Source organism: Leptodactylus fuscus, chromosome 5, assembly GCF_031893055.1.
Source record: "Leptodactylus fuscus isolate aLepFus1 chromosome 5, aLepFus1.hap2, whole genome shotgun sequence".
NCBI lineage: Eukaryota > Metazoa > Chordata > Amphibia > Anura > Leptodactylidae > Leptodactylus > Leptodactylus fuscus.
Genome location: NC_134269.1, coordinates 183679225 through 183699438, shown reverse-complemented (window position 1 = coordinate 183699438; position 20214 = coordinate 183679225). Strand labels below are relative to the sequence as shown.

Below are 20214 nucleotides of genomic sequence, written 5' to 3'. Positions count from 1 at the left end.
CGGAGGGAATCATTACTGCGCATGCGTGAAAATCGCGCAGTAGCTACAACCTCCGCTGGAGCCTTAATAGAAGACTGCATACTGAGCAAGAAACATAATCATCACTGCGGACGTATGACAGTACCGCAGCAATTATAAAAATGCTCATAATATATACATTGACCCACAAACATAGAACATACAAAGAGGACAATGTAACATACAATACATCATGGAATTTCATCGGACCAACAACATAAAAATATTTAAACTGACTAGACAACACATAAAACGCACGGTGTGAATACATGCTAAAAAATACCATTAAAAGGAATATTAATACATTATATATACCATATCAGCCATAAAAATAAAAAATAATATGAAGTGCTGAGTGAATAAATAAAAAGTTCCGGTGCGAAGTGCAAGTGCAAAATAAAGTGAACAAGATAGTAATGAATATGAAATATAAAAAATGATAAGATGCCAAAGTTATGAATGGTGATGAGTTCCTTGTGCTCCAAATGTTGAATAGATAATTAAATCGACATCACAGGAGGTGAGAAGATGCTGACTAGGTACTAGAAAAAATATAATAAAGAAAAAATAGTTAAAAACAGGATTAAAAACATGTTTATTACAAAATATATTAATGAGACTGCCAATACAACAAATTGTTTATAGCAACGTAAAGGATAAAGCGTAAATTGGTGTAACAAATTTACCTAGCAATAACTAGAGAAATGGAGCAAAGCTTAATGACTCATTTAATCCCTTCAGGGCCACTGTATCTAGATGGAAAATCCATTTACACTCTTTTTTGCTAAGATTTTTCACCAATTACCTGCACATACATTGATTTGAACCCGGTCTATTGCTCGAACGCGTAATAGTGTGGGGTCACAGTTGTGATATAACTTGAAATGCTTAGGTATTGTCTTCAATGATTCCACTTCTGTGCATGATCGTGCGTTTTCCACACCTATGACGTGTTCTCTAACCCGTCTTCTCAATTCTCTCGATGTTAATCCAATATATATCAGATTGCAGGGACAAAGTAAAAAAAAAAATTACTCCAGTAGACAAACAATTAAAAGGAAATCTAATGGAATATGTTCTTGTCTCATCTGAGTTCCAGAAACTATCGCATGTGTCAATATTACAGCATGCAACGCAATTGCCACATGGTTTACACCCATTTTTTGGTGGTCCTGAACCAAAAATCAAAGGTTCTGGAGCTGGATGGTAATGACTGTGTACCAAAATATCACGTAAATTGCGACTTCTACGATATGTGATCATAGGGCGGTGATTTACATATGAACCAATGACTGGGTCACGTGTAAGAAGATGCCAATGTTTACACAGAATATTGCGCAATTCAAAGCTTCTGGAAGAATAGTTGGTGATATAGCGAACCAGATCGTTCGAATTGGAGTTTTTATTTTGTTTACGTAGAGTATCACTCCGATTGACAGATACTGCTCTTCGAAACCCATTGAGTATATCCTCCTCTTGATAGCCTCGATTTCGGAAGCGATCACTTAAATTGCGAGATGATTTAAAAAACGCCTCGTCTGTGGAGCAGAGCCTCTGGGTCCGGAGAAATTGTCTGACTGGGATGCTTTTAACCAGATTCTTGGGATGTGATGATTTTGCATGCAAGAGTGAATTAGTGGCTGTGGATTTCCGAAAAACGTCTGTGTTGATGTAACCATCAGTCGCCACCTCCATACCAACGTCCAAAAAGTCCAATGTTGTGGGACTAAATCTATAGGTAAGAAAGATGTTCTTATTGTTTGTGTTAAGATTGTTGAAAAATAATTCCAATTCATGACTGCTGCCTTGCCAAATCAAAAATACATCGTCTATATAGCGACCCCAGAAGTGCACCTGATCTATAAATGGTGGAGGATCAGTAAAGAAAATTGTGCGCTCCCAATAACCCAGAAATAAATTAGCATAAGCCGGTGCACATGATGACCCCATAGCAGTACCTTGTGTCTGCAAATAAAAACCATCCTTAAATGTGAAAAAATTATGCGTGAGTGAAAATTGTAAGGGATTTAACAAAAACTCACCCAAATTTTCATCTAGGTTGGACGTAGTAAGAAAGAAGCGGACAGCTTCAAGGCCATCATGATGACGTATTGAGGTGTATAAGGATTCCACGTCACATGTTACAAGTAACATGTTGGAGTCAAGATGAATGCCATCTATTTTGCACAAAAAATCTGTAGTATCCCTGATGAAGGAAGGCAGACTCTCAACTAAGGGTTTTAGATGGAAATCGATATATTTACATATTGTTTCACACAGGCTGCCATTACCTGAGACTATTGGATGGCCTGGTGGACATGCAAGATTCTTGTGAATCTTAGGCAATAAGTAGAAGGTGGCGACGGATGGAAACGTAGGAAACAGGTAAGTATATTGTTGTGTGATGATGCCATCATCAACCGCTTTCTGTAATAAAGATGATAATTCAGTTTGAAATTTGGTCATTGGATTAAATGTAAGTTTACTGTAATTATTGGTATTTTTGAGCTGTCTAAATGCCTCCCTTTCATATAGCCGTTTAGGCCACACTACCACATTCCCTCCTTTGTCTGAGGGTTTGAATTCTACATCAGACAATTGAGATAATTCACGTAAAGCTGCACGTTGACTGCTGTTAATATTATCCCGATGTATACTAGAAGATATGTTCATAATATCAGTGGTGACCATTTTAACAAAAACCTCAACATTGTTGGCCAGAGATAATGATGGAAATTTTTTGGAGCTAGGAGTAAGTTTTTTTGGAAACTCACCCCCATTAGCATGATCTGTTTCATCAGCCAATTCATTAAGTGTTTGTAGGGCTAGTTGTTCTTGCGTAGAAGGAAACCGGGAAAGATCAGAGGAACCATGAAAAAAAAAAATTAAAAATCAACTTGCGAGCAAAGAGATGAAGATCCTTCACTGCATCAAACAGATTAAGCCTAGAAGCGGGGGCAAAGTTAAGACCTAATGTAAGAACCTCAATTTGTTGAGAAGTAAGATTGTGATCCGATAAATTAATCACTTGCATATCATCGGAACGATTACTTACCACTCCATGGCTAGTGTAGGAAGAATTTTTCTTATGTGTGCCCCCTTCAGCGCTATCATTTTTCCTTTTGAATTGTCTTGTTTGATAACGATCTCTCCCTCGGATAGAATTAGAGGATTCACCACCGGTAGAATGTATAGAGGACATGGAAGAAGTTCTACTACGAGGAGAACTATTTTTGAACCTCCATTTATATATACGATTGTTCTGGAAGTCCAACGTATCCCTCTGGAACTTTTTGCTTTTAGCAAGTTGTAACTGTTTCTCGGCGGTACCAATAGAATCATCAAGTTCCTTCTTAAAGGCGTCAAGATCAGATGAGGAAAGCTTCTTCCTCAATTCGCCATCTATTTTTTCAATTTCCTGCGATAAATCTTCAATTGTTTTATTATTATATTCCACAATTAGCTCCATAAATGCTCTACTGGCATTATTACAAATACTTTCCCATCGTGTAGAAAAATCACCATTGATATTATCAAAAGATGGGAACACCTGTATATGTAAACCACGTGGGATTAACTGTTTGTCCAAATAATTCTCTAGAAATGTCTTGTTCCACCAATTCCGCATATGTTTGATAGAAAGTTTTTTAATAATACTTTTAAGGTCACGTATAGACCGTTGATCAGCAGTTTCAGACTGGGTATTGGTCCCCCAAAAAAGGGCGTCCATTTGTAAGCGCCACATTTCTTCCCTCGTCTTGAAATCCATTAAATTTATGGATGCGAACAAAGAAACCTCTGAAAAACAGGGATAAAACACAAAACACAATGCAATAAAGGCTCCAAAAGAAAGTGAATCCACTAACAACAACCATAAATAATGTCAAACAACAGGATCACTTATAAGTAAAAGTATGAATTTTTTATTGAAATATATAGAAACAAAATAACAAAAAATAACAATATAATAAATATGGGAAGGACCAAATGAACCAATGATACCATAGCAAGGGAGGCTACAATGTTATAATGTGTCAATAGTATACTAAGCTAGGTCATACATATAACGTGTGCAATCCACAATCAATAAACTAAATGCAACAAATAAATGTTACACAGTAACATAACAACCAATAATAGAGTGAAGTGCATAACATGTGACATAAATAAATATAACACCAACTATGAAAGTGTAAGAGACCAAGCACAGAATCCTGTAATAGAAAATACTAATGAGCCTACCCAGCTATGGAGCGCCCGACGCGCGTTTCGCCACTTCCTGGCTTCGTCAGGGGGTGATTTTAATCCCAAAGAACAGAACTTTAAATAGCCAAGCCCATTAGTTTAACTAACCAATGACCGCCATAAGAAAATTACCGATTCATTGGTGGCAGCGGTCGTATAAGAAATATCAATTGCGCATGCGTGAGTTTCCCAAATATCGCGAGAAACAACCTCCGATATACTCCCATATAAAAGACACAGTCCGGCCGCATACTGCCTAGCGGAGGGAATCATTGTCAGTTTCAGTTGCAATGTTTTAATGTATTTCGTCTAGTCACTGACATATTCCTCTTGGGCTTTGTTTATTGTCACCTTGCTTCTGGCTTTTGTCAAACATAGTTGGTTGATGTTGATGATCTTGGCTGCTACTTTTTTAGGTGGGCCAAGAATGATAGCCCCTTCTTATAGTCAGTGACATGAATGTTCTCACCAGCTTGACCTTCCACAGGTTTATCCAGCTGCTATTTTATTGTGTGTCTCTAATGTAGTTTTTGTTTTCCCCAAGATTTGCATAAAACCTTGAGTAAAGTATAATGTACAGCACATTGATATGAACATGAGAACTGTAAGCCGATGGCCGGCAAAATAATGGAGGGTAGTATTGGCAGTGGGACCTGTCATTCCACACCCCCTCCAGTCCACATATTGTGGATGTTTCTGCAGTGTGTCAGCTGCTGTGGATTGTCCTCATCAGTGAGGTTTAAAAGGTCAGCTCCAGCAGCAGAGCTTGGCTGGAGAGCCAACAGAGAGGTCATATTTTTGGAGTTGTGTCCTGAATGATTCTACTGGCTTTTGGATTTCTGTTATTCTAGGTGAGGTAACCTATTCTATGTTTAGTTAGAGCCTAGCCGGGCAGGTATTTATTTTTGTATAGTTTCCTTTTGTTGCTGCACTACCTTTTTGAGTGAAAATAAACTCTACCTTTGTTTTGGACTAAAGAATCTGGACTTTTGTGTCTGTGCCACCCCACCTTGCAACCCCAGACCCTGACAATTGGTGGAGGATGCGGGCAGGCCCCGGTGTCCTCGCTACAGTTTACTCTCCGAGATAGGCCGCGGCAGTTACGGTGTGGTGTACGAGGCTGTGGCCCGGAAGAGTGGGGCCCGGGTGGCTGTCCGCTGTGATGCTCCGGAGAACGTCGAGCTAGCCCTGTCCAAGTTCTGGGCCCTGACCGGCCTGCGCTGCTGGTACCCGAACATAGTTCGCTTTGAGGAGTGTGTCCTACAGAGGAACAGCCTGGCCCAGAAGATGAGCCACAGTAACAAGAGCAGCCAGCTGTACCTGCGCCTGGTGGAGACCTCCCTCAAAGGGGAACGCATTTTGGGCTACACAGAAGAAGCTTGCTACTTATGGTTTGTCATGGAGTTCTGTGAAGGTGGGGACCTCAACCAGTTTTTCCTGTCCAGGCGCCCAGACCCAGCCACCATGCTGAAACTGACAAGTGCCATTGCTCTCCTTCACAAAAACCAGATCGTTCATCGGGACCTGAAAGCGGACAATATTTTAATCACAGAACGATTTGGCTCCTCAGTGCTCAAAGTGGCAGACTTTGGCCTCAGCTCTAGTGGAATAACTTGATGTGGAGCTCTGTTTAGGCACTTGGAGCCCCAAGGATGCGCCTCATGTATGACAAGGGGGGCACTTCATTATAAATTAGTTGTAAACTCTGGCAGGAGGAAACCATTGTTCTTCATAAACCCATCCATATATTTTCCATATTACTCAGAGGTGTCACAGTCTGAATTGACTCTGACATTTGAGGGGTTAAATGGGTGAGATTGTTGCCATTAGAGCAGGCGCCATCACTGCAGTATAATGGTACAGTGGTTGGCAAGAATAGAACTACAACTCTCAGCAGGTCCTGAGGATGTGGGGCTGCTGGAGGTTGTTGTCCTCAGTGGGTCAGGGAACAATGAGTTTCTATTGAAAAGGCAGAAAATGAAGTTATTGAGGCAATTCTGCCTCATATTCCTCTTCATTTTCCAGTCTTCTAGCTCCCTGTGGTGTATAACTGAAAAGGCGCTTTACCTTTTGATCAGTCCTCTACTGATTCCCACATGTTATAAAGCCCCCTTTCCTGGCTTCCACACGATATAAAGCCCCCTTTTCCTGGTCTGCATACACGGTGTACTGCCCCCTTTCCTGGAATAGGTTATCAGTATAACAACAGCATGGGTTTGACAGCCAGGACCCCTGCACATCAGCTATACCGAAGCAGTGCGGTTTCGGGCAATAACATGTCAGGAGCCATGCTGCTCGACCCCCTATACGACATGCACTAGTGCAGTACCTAAACCCATGACTACAAATTGTATGGTGAATGAGCAATGCGGCTTTCCTTCTCCTGTTTAGCCATTGCAGCTTATGATAAATTCATCTATTATCTTTCCTCTAGTGCAAGGAATTATTAACATCACCAGTATCTGCTGGAAAAACTGGTCGGCAACTTTCCTAGTTGTCAGCCCCCACTGATGTAATATTGATGGTCTATCCTAAGCCCATAAATATTAGGAAGGTGGATAAACCGTTTAAAGGAGTTTCCAGGTATTGGAGCAATGTTCACATGTGGTGGGCAGGGAGGTGTTCAATAAAAAAAATACTCACCTGTCCCCAGCACGCTGTTGTCTGCCACCAGTGTCAGCCTCGACCAGCCACTCATCTGCTGCCAGCATCCATTCAGTCTTGTGCCAACGCCTTCTTGCTGGGAGTCCAGTGCCTCGTGTGAACGCTAAGACCAGTTAGTGGTGCCACTAGTGGGGTGCTGGTGACGTGTGAGTGATGTGACCGGTCCTTCTCTAGCCACCTCTGAGGCCACTGATGCTCTCAGTATTTTCAGCAATGAGAACAAAAGGACACTGGCAGTGGAACTGGGGACAGGTATGAGTGTTTTTTTTTTTTTTTTTTTCTAATTTTACACCTTCTTGCCCACCACTCCAGTTCATGACAACCCTATTAATATTGCCGCTAATGCCCCCACTTTAATGTCCCCTCCACAGGACATTGACCCCCACACAATATAATGGCTCTGTATGGCCCCTAATATGTATTTAGGCTCAGACTGAGCTAATTCACTTTGGAAAGGTGAACAAATAGTCCTAATTCACAACCTTCAGTCTTCTAGCATTGACCTTTATCTATTAAGCTCTTTCTGAATTTGACATCTGCGACTCCCATACTGGGAATTAAGCCCATTATCAGGAGTTTCCATGTAGCGTACCAAGTGTAAATCTAACTTTCATTTACAACATAGCAACAGATGTATAATTGTAATCTGGAACAATATTGTTTTTGGCCTACCTCCATATTTAGAGAGCCCCACACCACTATGTGAAGATATCGAAAATTGTGCAGGTGCTTCAGAGGCGGCCAAGCTCAACTTTTGTATTCAGGCTCAGACTGAGCTAATTCACTAGTCTCCCTAAGTAAAGTGGCCTCTTCACTGGTCCGCCCCCCGCCATACAGTGGCCTCTTCACTGGTTCAATCCATACAGTGGCCCCTTCACAGGGTTCACTCCATACTGTATGGGGACCTGTGATGGGGCACTGTCTGAAGGAATAGTGAAGGGGACACTGTATGGTGTATGGGGACCTGTGATGGGGCACTGTATGAAGGACTAGTGAAGGGGCCACTGTATGGTGTATGGGGACCTGTGATGGGGCACTGTATGAAGGACTAGTGAAGGGGCCACTGTAGGGGGGGACCAGTGAACAGGACAGTTTACTTAGGGAGACCAGTGAATTAGCTCAGTCCGAGCCTGAATGCAAAAGTTGAGCTTGGCACGTCTCTGAAGCACCTGCACATTTTTCGATATCTTCACATATGATGGGATAGTGGTGTGGGGCTCTGTAAATATGGAGGTAGGCCAAACACAATATTGTTCCAGATTACAATTATACATCTGTCGCTATTTTGTAAATGAAACTTAGATTTACACTTGGTAAGCTACACGGAAACTCCTGATAATGGGCTTAATTCCCAGCATGGGATTCACAGATGTCAAATTCAGAAAGAGTTTAATAGATAAAGGTCAATGCTAGAAGACTGAAGGTTGTGAATTAGAACTATTTGTTCACCTTTCCTCATAAATTTTAACTAAATGATAAGCAAATCGATATATTACAGCTTAAGCTGCTTTACTATATAAGCTTTCCTGTGAATGCAGACGTCTTCCCTTCACTATGGCTTTACTCCTGCTTGCCTCCTGTTTGGCTTTGGCCAGTGCAGCTTATGGTAAATTTAATTGTTATCTTCTACTACTACTAGAATATAATATTTGTATTGTCAGTAAACACTAAAACAAAGAAGTTTTTATATTTATTAGCATAGATAAACATATCTCAATATTTTTATAATATAAATATTCTTATACTTACAGGCTGTGGAATTCCCACTATCTCACCTGTTATTACTGGTTATGCCAGAATAGTCAATGGTGAAGAAGCTGTTCCAGGATCTTGGCCCTGGCAAGTCTCTCTACAGGTAACAACACATATTTATTCCAAGGCCCCACATTGTGGAAAAACTGTTCTTTTGCTGCAGATTATGCTTCAGGTTTTTTTTGTTTTGTTTTGTTTTGGGGGTTTTTTGGAGGGGGGGGTGAGAAAAGGCAGGAGTGAGAAGGAAGAAGGGTGAGGTACAAGTACTTTCACGATATTTCCCATTCCTCTTGAACCCACTGTTAGCTTTGGCTAAAAGAAAAAAAAAACACACAGCAACAAATAAATCAGCATTTCTGCAATGTGGGGCTTAAAACTAAAAGGGTGTTTAGAATTTGGTGTGTTTGCAGGACTTAATTAATGAAGGGGACCACTTTAGGGAAGATATGATTAATATGCTTAACTTACAATAAGGCTAAGGCCCCAATGAATTAAATTTCACTAAATTTAATCCATATATTTTGAGGGAAAAAAGAGCTGCAGAAAAGCTGCATTTGTATATATATATATATATATATATATATATATATATATATATATTTATTTATTTATTTATTTATTTATTTTAAATCTGTGCTTCACCATGCTGGGCTGTGGCCTTAAGGGGGAGCTCTAGGCTAAGGATATTGATGACCTGTCCTGACAATACATGGATGTCTGACACATTACACCTCTGTTAAGGGTCCATTCACTTCAATGGGTTCTTTTTTCTGCAGCAGCAAAAGGAACCCATTGAAGTCAATGGGAGGCTTTTTTTTCAGCGCTGAAATTCCACACCAAATTCCTCACCATTTTCCTCTGTGTGAATGGCCCCTTAGTCATCTGTGGTTGTGGCACTTGGATATCTACTGCTGTCTCTTCAATGAATACCATTGTGGTAATCTGGTAATTCTGCTCAGTTTCATTCACTTGAATAGGCCATTGGATGGTGTGATATTGATAGGTCATCAATATTAAGATTCTGGAAAACTCATTTTAAAATCCCCTAGAAAGAGTTAAAGAACTGTAAATCCACCTTAAATTTTTTGCATTTTAAAATTTAGACTGTTTAACATGTAGCATAAATAATAACTTTACCTTTATTTTATAGGTCATATAATTTGATGCATCCATATAATTATAGGCAGCATCAAATATGTATAGTTGTATAGTATTTTCTACTGTTACACAATAGCTATTTAATGGGGAAAAATGTGTCATGGTTTTCCAAAAGCCATAGCTGGTATTTCAAAATGTCATATTTTTTAAATTTTTCTGTTGATGTAGCTATATGAGGGCACTATATAATTTCTCCATTTCTTTGTGGAACAAGTTATGTTTCTAATATAACAATAATAAAGGGTTAATCAACAATTTATTGAATATTTACCCTACAAATGGGCCTCTTCCGGGTCTTTAGGAGCATTTTATCTGTCCGTTTTCAGCAATCCATTCCAAGAACTGTAACTTTTTTATTTTGAAGTTAACGCTTGTTATTGTGAAACAAGTTTCAATTATCCTGCTAAAGACATCTGCAATGAGTTTGTATGTTCTCCTCGTGTTTCTGTGGATTTCCTCACGCACTCCAAAGACATACTGATAGGAAAAAAAAAAAACAAGTTTCAATTTTCATTGGTACCATATGGATGGTACAAAGAAGAAGCCGAGAGCTTCGAAAGCTTGTAATCTGTCATCATTATTAGTTAGCCATTAAAAAAGGTATCAACTACTGAAGACTCTCAAGTTTTTTGTTTTTTTATATTACAAATAATGTATCAATTTTTGGGGATGGACTGTAATTCCACCTTTGTTTTTTTCCTACACCGTGGATTGTGTATTGGTATTATTACAATGATACCTAATTTACTTTTTTATGTTTTAGTACTTCCGCTGAATAAAAGCATGTTTTATGGAAACAAATCATTTTGGTGATGTCACTTCCCAAGAACCATCATTTTTTAAATTTTCTATCCACGTAGCAGTACGGGGGCTTAATTATTTTGCAAGAGAGATTAAACTTTCTGGGAAACATTTTGGGATACATTTAATTTATTGACTTTTATACACTATTTACTGCTCAATTTAAATAACATATTTGACAGTAATTTTATAGATTGTTATGATTATGGCAATACTATATATGTGGGATCATTTTTGATTCTAGTGAATCCCATGCCCACTTTGTGGTAAAAACCGTGGTGTGAATACGCCGTGATTTCCAAAACCACGCAGCATATTATACCTACGGAAACCCATAGGTATAATTGAAACAGAAAGTCTTCAGAGGAAACCTCTGCAAATTTTCTAACGTGCTGCGGGAAGAACCGTGATGCGTTGCCACCGTGGTTTTTCCAACAGTGCTTTTTTTGCTGCAGGACGCCCTGTGGGGCCTTAACCTAAACGGCAATTTAGCCATGACTGTACCTGCCATGGAAACCCACAATTGCACCCCCACTTGTCTAAACACATTGGTGCTATGGTCTCCCTGTTAAGAATATAAACATGTTTGTCTGCATGTGGTCATTGGACAGAGAAATAACCTTCCTATATTTTTGCTTTATATGTTACAGGACCCCACTGGATGGCATTATTGTGGTGGCTCCCTGATAAGCAGCAACTGGGTTGTAACAGCAGCTCACTGTAGTGTTGCGTGAGTATATTACTTAAAAATATATATATATATATTTGTTCTAAAGTATTATTTAATGTAAAGGTTTTAATGTAAAGGTCAAATACCAGTAGGTCAAAGACCCTTGAGATGGTGATCTGTAAGATCAGAATAAAATAATATAATCTTATTATGTTTACCCAACTACACATAACAGTATCCATAGTCACTTATTATTTTGCTTAATTTAAAGCATACCTCCATTTACACACAACTTGCAAAAATGAATAGCGCAGGTGAATATAAGAAACTTTGTAATATATCTTATTAAAGCAATATGTTTTCGTCTCCACTGTTCAAGCGGAGTTACTTTCTACATATTAATCTATGAAGAAGGGTAAAGGAGGAAAAGAATGTTAAAAAAAAACCTTGAAATAATTTTTTCTGTGCTTCTACATTTAGAGATAACAGGCTACAAGTGCTATTAACTAGCCAGCAGCAGCCTTCTGCCCCCTCCTTCCCTTCTCCATAGAGTTCTGTGTGTGAGGGTGAATATATAAGTAATAGAGATGAGCAAGTAGTGAAATATTCCAGATTCGATATTCGTTTCGAGTAGAGCCTCAATATTCGACTACTTGATCAAATATCGAATCTCATTACAGTCTATGGGAAAAAATGCTTGCTTCAGGGGAAACCACTATTCGATTAAAGGAGAGTCACCAAGTCCACAAGTAGCAGCAGGAGAGTGCTTAGGAGGAGCGAAGTGCAGTTAAAGTGTATGGACCCCATAGACTATAACGGGTCTAAGCGCTTTAACTGCACAGTGCTTGCAGTTGCGCTGATATTCCATTCGGGGGGGGTCCTCCTGTGGACTCTTTCCAGACGGGAGGCAAGCGCTAATGTGAACTTACTTGTCCTGCAGAACCAGCATTTATTGGCCGAATGCTATACAGTGTATAGCATTCAGCCAATAACGCTGGCTCTGCCAGAGGCTCGTATGTGAGGAGGCGGAGTCTAAGATTGGACCACAGCAGTCTCCATTGTGGTCTGATCTTAGACTCCGCCTCCTCACAGACGAGCCTCCGACAGAACCAGCGTTGATTGGCCGAATGCTATACACTGTACACTGTATAGCATTCAGTTAATCAACGCTGGTCAATGCATTCCTATGAGAAAAAGTCAGCTCCCGCATAACCGCAAGCTGCCAGCTCTCCCGTCTAGCAAGGACTAGCCTTCTGCAGAACCAGCGTTGATTTGCCGAATGCTTTCCAGTGTATAGCATTCAGCCAATCAATGCTGGTTCTGAATTGAATTTTTACTGCAAATAGGAGTAGTATTTGAACAAGTACGAGTATTTCGAATACCGTAGTATTCTATTGAATACCTACTCGATCGAATACTACTCGCTCATCTCTAATAAGTAACAGTCAGATTAAAGATTATGAGCAGGACGACAGCTTAATAAGTAGTGAAGGAAACACTCATGATGTCTAGAACTGGGGGAATGTTTTAAAGACTGTTTAACTTTTATTAACATAATTGTGTGATTGTCACATAATATTACAAAATACAACTGTCCCATTCATCTATATTGAACTTGATAATACATCTTGTGTGTCGCGTTACAGAAACATGTGATATGATTCCATCAATAAGTGCCATTTAGCCCCCCCCTCCCATTCCTTATAATGTTAAGGGTGTAGTAGGGCGAGCTTTGTGTGATGGAGATGTCTGACTATATAAAAAGGATATCGGCTGCTTTACTGTGCAGTATAACTTAGAACTTCTAAACTGGACAACATCATGAGTATTAATGTGAAATTCCCTTCTAAAGTTTTTTTTCTTTTTGTTATAATGTAATACAAGAATTTGACAAGTTAGTTACATGATGTGTTTTGCTGTTATCTGTAGTGCAACCGACCGTGTTGTCCTTGGAGAACATGACAGAAGTTCCTCTGCTGAATCAATCCAATCTCTGGCAGTTGCAAAGGTAAATTTCCATTCTATTTTCAGCATTGGACTGGGGTGCCTAAGGAACACTTGTAAAATACATTCTGGGGGCCCACTGTACAGCCACATGCCAATATTACCTGACACTTATTCTAAAAATGTCACCAACATACATTTATTTTCTAGTAGCAGCACCCCGCTTGTCATTGCCTCTGATTGTTTCTGACCCGGGGTCCAGTCAATTGCTGCTGCCTGAAATTGGGCTCTTTTAGATCTGTGAGACGGGAATATGTACCCACACAGCAACAGTCCTCAGGAAGCAGCAGCATGCTACAGGATAACTAGTTATTGGGACCCCTGCAGATCAGGCCCAGAAAGAATAGTGGTAGGCCTGACTCTGCACCTAGAGGTCATATCAGTCGCCCAATGTGTATACAGTATAAGCCGGGTAGCTTCTAATGCATCGCTATTCTTGTTGTCAAATCTGATTGAAAATTAAATGGAGGCTCCTAATGCAAAGCATGAACAGAATCAGGCTCCGTTCCCACGGAGTAACGCACCGATCATTTAGACACGTAAACATGAGGTGCTTCAAAACAGATCCCATTGACTTCAATGAGTTTGGGCTTACGTGCGCTATACATTGAAATCAATGGGTTATAAAGCCTCCCATTGATTTCAATGTGTAGCGTTCGTAAGCCGGCACCCATTGAAGTCACTGGGATCTGTTTTGAAGCGCCTTGCTCTGACACGGGTTTATGTGTCTAAATGAGCGGCGCGTTACTCTGTGGGAACGGAGCCTTAGACATTTGCCTCAATTTTTTGATTAAAAGTGAAATATTTTTGTCACTATGTTATCTAAACAGGAGTTTTAAAACAAATGTTTCTTTTTTTTTTAAGGTTTTTACTCACCCAAATTGGGATCCTAAAGCCATCAATAATGACATTGCCTTGGTAAAACTTGCTACTCCAGCTATTTTTGGCGGCACTGTATCCCCAGTGTGCTTAGCTAACCCTGGTGAAATATATGACGATGGCCGCATCTGTGTTACAAGCGGATGGGGAAAGACAAGATGGATTGGTGAGCCAAATGTGGAACAATATATCACAAGATTGCACTGTGAAAACACAAAATACATGGCAAAATGTCATAAAAATACTTGTACTTATTGAATGTCGCACAAAGGATTTGCCTTCAGTTAATTGAAATCCTGTAGGTTTAACAAATCACTATTGTATAGGAAGTTACCTTCCAAACAGTGGCACTAGAGCAACAACGAACTTTTCTCCATCGAGGGAATCTTATCTGCATATTTATTTTCCATAATTCTTAGCAGAGCATTCATGGCCTATAATATTCTAAACACCTAAAAATTATGATCTGCAGAGGTGGTCTCCTTGGTGAGACATAGTGCCCTTCCTGACTTTGGAGTACATATGTTTATTAAGATTTACAGTTAATTCAATGTTTTATAAATGCTTATATTTACAGCATAACAAAGCGAACTATTACTTGTTTATATACTCACTACTTTATTTTCTCAACAGCAATGACCACCCCCAGCAAACTGCAGCAGACTGCTCTGCCTGTGTTATCCAATGAACAATGCAAGACCTACTGGGGTAGTAACATCAGTGATCTCATGATCTGCGCTGGAGCTGCTGGCTCATCTTCCTGCATGGTTTGTATTATTAGATCGACAGATTCTTGCTAGTTTTTAAGTCTATAATGCTAAAGATAGGAAACACATATTGTTCCACCAACAAAAATGTCTCATAATGTCTTAGTGATGATTTCATTAATTAGATGACTTAGAAGACAAATAATGTTTGTAAAAGTGAGCACCGTTCTCTTAAAGAGGACCTTTCACATTCATTGACACAGAAGGTATTATATACCGCTAGAAAGCTGACAGTATTCTTCCATAGCCAAGAGTACAGTCAGGGAAGGTGTTCTTCACAGGCCAGTGATGACGCTAGGCTGTAAGGCCCACCCTTCTGACAGTGGGGGGATACCGGTGCCAAAACTACATGGTCTTAGTTCAGGTTGAGAATCTGAGGCTCTGGCATGTACCATTGCACTTGAGCCTTATTTGCAGATGTCTAAAAAATACCTTTTTCTAGGAAATAGACATCTATTGGACTATCTAAAGGTATGATAGAGTTTAGAATAATGTCCCCTACAATGCAATGTTCCTGATTTAATTTCTAGTTTCTTGGTGACAGACTCCCTTTGCAATGAAGTTTTTAAATATCATTGCAATGTCCATGCAGTTGCATGGAGATTGGAGAGTCGCATGAGACCAGAGGCAGCTGTTGGTGATAACTGGACTTTCCCACAGAGAAGACAGACACAGTATATTAACATGTCTGGCTTCCTGATCATAGTATAGTATAGTATTCATACAGTGCAGTAAGTGGCCACGATGCTTCTTGCCTTGGTTCTGGTGGTCAGTTATTGAGTGCTGTGACCATAACATTTTCTGCTTTGGTTCCAGCAATCATGCGTTTGCCAAGTACCGAACAAGTGCAAGAGCTGCTGGGTCTAAGTAGACACAAATCAGCTCTGCATTGCATCTCAGAAGGCTGTGTTCCCCAAGTAACTGGGGCTAATCTAATCAAATAAAGACCAAAGACAAAATAACATGTAAAAAAAAAATCTGTAAATTAAAAAAAAAAAAAAAAAAAACACCACCACTAACCCACACCAAAACTTCTTACCCGGCTCCCCAATCAAACAGAATTCTCTATTCTGTATAACTAAACTAATTTTAGCACTATTTGGTGTTATCAAAAACATGAAAACGTAAAAAACAGACAATGTTTATGTTTTTAATTATTTCCTGGATATTAAAAGAAACGACACACAAACACAGCTCTGTATATCACGAAAATGATGTAAAAATTATAAGAATATCAAAGCCAAATAAACATGTTAGCTTTCAAAATCATATTTGATAAAAAAAAATATATATATCTGGTCATGAATGGGAAAAAATGGACCAGGCTTTGATATCAGTAATAGAGATGAGCGAACACTAAAATGTTCGAGGTTCGAAATTCGATTCGAACAGCCGCTCACTGTTCGAGTGTTCGAATGGGTTTCGAACCCCATTATAGTCTATGGGGAACATAAACTCGTTAAGGGGGAAACCCAAATTCGTGTCTGGAGGGTCACCAAGTCCACTATGACACCCCAGGAAATGATACCAACACCCTGGAATGACACTGGGACAGCAGCGGAAGCATGTCTGGGGGCATAAAAGTCACTTTATTTCATGGAAATCCCTGTCAGTTTGCGATTTTCGCAAGCTAACTTTTCCCCATAGAAATGCATTGGCCAGTGCTGATTGGCCAGAGTACGGAACTCGACCAATCAGCGCTGGCTCTGCTGGAGGAGGCGGAGTCTAAGATAGCTCCACACCAGTCTCCATTCAGGTCCGACCTTAGACTCCGCCTCCTCCGGCAGAGCCAGCGCTGATTGGCCGAAGGCTGGCCAATGCATTCCTATGCGAATGCAGACTTAGCAGTGCTGAGTCAGTTTTGCTCAACTACACATCTGATGCACACTCGGCACTGCTACATCAGATGTAGCAATCTGATGTAGCAGAGCCGAGGGTGCACTAGAACCCCTGTGCAAACTCAGTTCACGCTAATAGAATGCATTGGCCAGCGCTGATTGGCCAATGCATTCTATTAGCCCGATGAAGTAGAGCTGAATGTGTGTGCTAAGCACACACATTCAGCACTGCTTCATCAAGCCAATACAATGCATTAGCCAGTGCTGATTGGCCAGAGTACGGAATTCGGCCAATCAGCGCTGGCCAATGCATTCTATTAGCCCGATGAAGTAGAGCTGAATGTGTGTGCTAAGCACACACATTCAGCACTGCTTCATCAAGCCAATACAATGCATTAGCCAGTGCTGATTGGCCAGAGTACGGAATTCGGCCAATCAGCGCTGGCTCTGCTGGAGGAGGCGGAGTCTAAGATCGCTCCACACCAGTCTCCATTCAGGTCCGACCTTAGACTCCGCCTCCTCCGGCAGAGCCAGCGCTGATTGGCCGAAGGCTGGCCAATGCATTCCTATGCGAATGCAGACTTAGCAGTGCTGAGTCAGTTTTGCTCAACTACACATCTGATGCACACTCGGCACTGCTACATCAGATGTAGCAATCTGATGTAGCAGAGCCGAGGGTGCACTAGAACCCCTGTGCAAACTCAGTTCACGCTAATAGAATGCATTGGCCAGCGCTGATTGGCCAATGCATTCTATTAGCCCGATGAAGTAGAGCTGAATGTGTGTGCTAAGCACACACATTCAGCACTGCTTCATCAAGCCAATACAATGCATTAGCCAGTGCTGATTGGCCAGAGTACGGAATTCGGCCAATCAGCGCTGGCCAATGCATTCTATTAGCCCGATGAAGTAGAGCTGAATGTGTGTGCTAAGCACACACATTCAGCACTGCTTCATCAAGCCAATACAATGCATTAGCCAGTGCTGATTGGCCAGAGTACGGAATTCGGCCAATCAGCGCTGGCTCTGCCGGAGGAGGCGGAGTCTAAGGTCGGACCTGAATGGAGACTGGTGTGGAGCGATCTTAGACTCCGCCTCCTCCAGCAGAGCCAGCGCTGATTGGTCGAGTTCCGTACTCTGGCCAATCAGCGCTGGCCAATGCATTCTATTAGCCCGATGAAGTAGAGCTGAATGTGTGTGCTTAGCACACACATTCAGCTCTACTTCATCAGGCTAATAGAATACATTGGCCAATCAGCGCTGGCCAATGCATTCTATTAGCTTGATGAAGCAGAGTGTGCACAAGGGTTCAAGCGCACCCTCGGCTCTGATGTAGCAGAGCTGAGGGTGCACAAGGGTTCAAGTGCACCCTCGGCTCTCCTACATCAGAGCCGAGGGTGCGCTTGAACCCTTGTGCAGCCTCGGCTCTGCTACATCAGAGCCGAGGGTGCGCTTGAACCCTTGTGCACACTCTGCTTCATCAAGCTAATAGAATGCATTGGCCAGCACTGATTGGCCAGAGTACGGAATTCGGCCAATCAGCGCTGGCCAATGCATCCCTATGGGAAAAAGTTTATCTCACAAAAATCACAATTACACACCCGATAGAGCCCCAAAAAGTTATTTTTAATAACATTCCCCCCTAAATAAAGGTTATCCCTAGCTATCCCTGCCTGTACAGCTATCCCTGTCTCATAGTCACAAAGTTCACATTCTCATATGACCCGGATTTGAAATCCACTATTCGTCTAAAATGGAGGTCACCTGATTTCGGCAGCCAATGACTTTTTCCAATTTTTTTCAATGCCCCCAGTGTCGTAGTTCCTGTCCCACCTCCCCTGCGCTGTTATTGGTGCAAAAAAGGCGCCAGGGAAGGTGGGAGGGGAATCGAATTTTGGCGCACTTTACCACGTGGTGTTCGATTCGATTCGAACATGGCGAACACCCTGATATCCGATCGAACATGTGTTCGATAGAACACTGTTCGCTCATCTCTAATCAGTAAGTTAGTTGAATAGGATATACTAAGGAGATGAAAATATTTATGTACGTGTATATATATATATATATATATATATATATATATATATATAATGTAAATTGATTGTTACAATGTTATTAATTTTTTTCTAATACAGGGTGATTCCGGTGGACCCCTAGTGTGCCAGACAAATGGTGCTTGGACTCTGGTTGGTATTGTGTCCTGGGGAAGCAGCACCTGCTCAACATCTACCCCAGCGGTCTATGCCCGTGTCACTGAGCTTCGTAGTTGGGTGGATCAGACTGTTGCTTCCAATTAATTGAACAACTCAATTATTTCTTTAACAAAAATGAAATAAAGTACTTTGGTTTTCATCAGGATCATTTTTGACATTTTATTCTCAATATGTTAATCTCTCTATGCTTCTATAGTCATACAATTGATAGACAATATCATTCTTTATGATTAGACAGAAGAGGTAGATATTTCTCAATGGCTTAGGAGATATTTGTGCCTGCAGAAACATTATTATTGTGCCTGAAGGAAAGAAATCTGACCAGCGCCAGAGGGAGTATAATCCAAAAGTCTTTATTTGGCTCATATTAAAATCTACAATGAAAGGGGCTAAAAATAGCACCTAACATAATACCGATGCATTTCAGACACAATTCGTGTCTTTAGTTATGGCATGTTAGTTGTAATCTCTTGTGAAATTTTAACTGTATGGGGTCCATTCACACGGAGGAAAACGGTGTGTTATTTGCCGCTGAATTTTCAGCGCTGAAAAAAAAAAGCCTCCCATTGATTTCAATGGGTTCTGCAAGCTTTTTTTCCACTAGCGGAATTTTCTGCTAGTAGGAAAATTCTGCTAGTGGAAAAAAAAGCTAGTGGAACCCATTGAAATCAATGGGAGGCTTTTTTTTTCAGCGCTGAAAATTCAGAGCCAAATAACACGCCATTTTTCTCCATTTGAATGGACCCGGACAGAAACACAAATCAATTAACATGAAAGGGCTAGTTCACACGTAAATTACGTGTAGCTTATTTCAGACCTGAAAAAAAAACGCTTCCTAATAAGGGAGTGTTTTTTGGACCTTACCGCACTTTTTGGAGCTTTTTTTGGAGCATTTTTTTGTAAAAACCACTTCAAAAACCGCCAGGCAGTTTTCCCCTCCCGTAAAGTGAATGAGCCACAAAAAAATGCATCGCGATTTTTTCCGCATGGGTTTTTGCAAAAAACCACAACGCTTTTTTTGCAAAAAAAAAAAAAAACGCGCGTTTTTCGCCTCCCATTCACTTCTATTGCTTTCTTCAGGCAGAAAACGCCTGTAGAAAGGTCATGTCGCTTCTTTTTTCTGCTAGTGGCGAAAAACTGCTAGCAGATATCCGCCGTCAAAATCCGCCTCTTTGCCCCCGTGTGAACTAGCCCAAATACGC

General features: G+C 40.8%; 1 protein-coding gene and 1 pseudogene across 1 annotated transcript; both read left to right on the top strand.

The window, feature by feature from the left end:
- The first annotated feature begins 4202 nt into the window (after positions 1–4202).
- Positions 4203–5880, top strand: LOC142204575 (serine/threonine-protein kinase 35 pseudogene; annotated as a pseudogene).
- Positions 5881–8475: 2595 nt separating this feature from the next.
- On the top strand, positions 8476–19157 carry LOC142205030 (chymotrypsin B-like). Its single transcript, XM_075276379.1, has 7 exons — positions 8476–8533; positions 8679–8782; positions 11289–11368; positions 13238–13316; positions 14177–14357; positions 14825–14958; positions 18935–19157. The coding sequence occupies exons 1-7, from the start codon at positions 8482–8484 to the stop codon at positions 19094–19096; spliced, it is 792 nt and encodes a 263-aa protein (XP_075132480.1). The 5' UTR covers positions 8476–8481; the 3' UTR covers positions 19097–19157.
- Positions 19158–20214: the final 1057 nt, after the last annotated feature.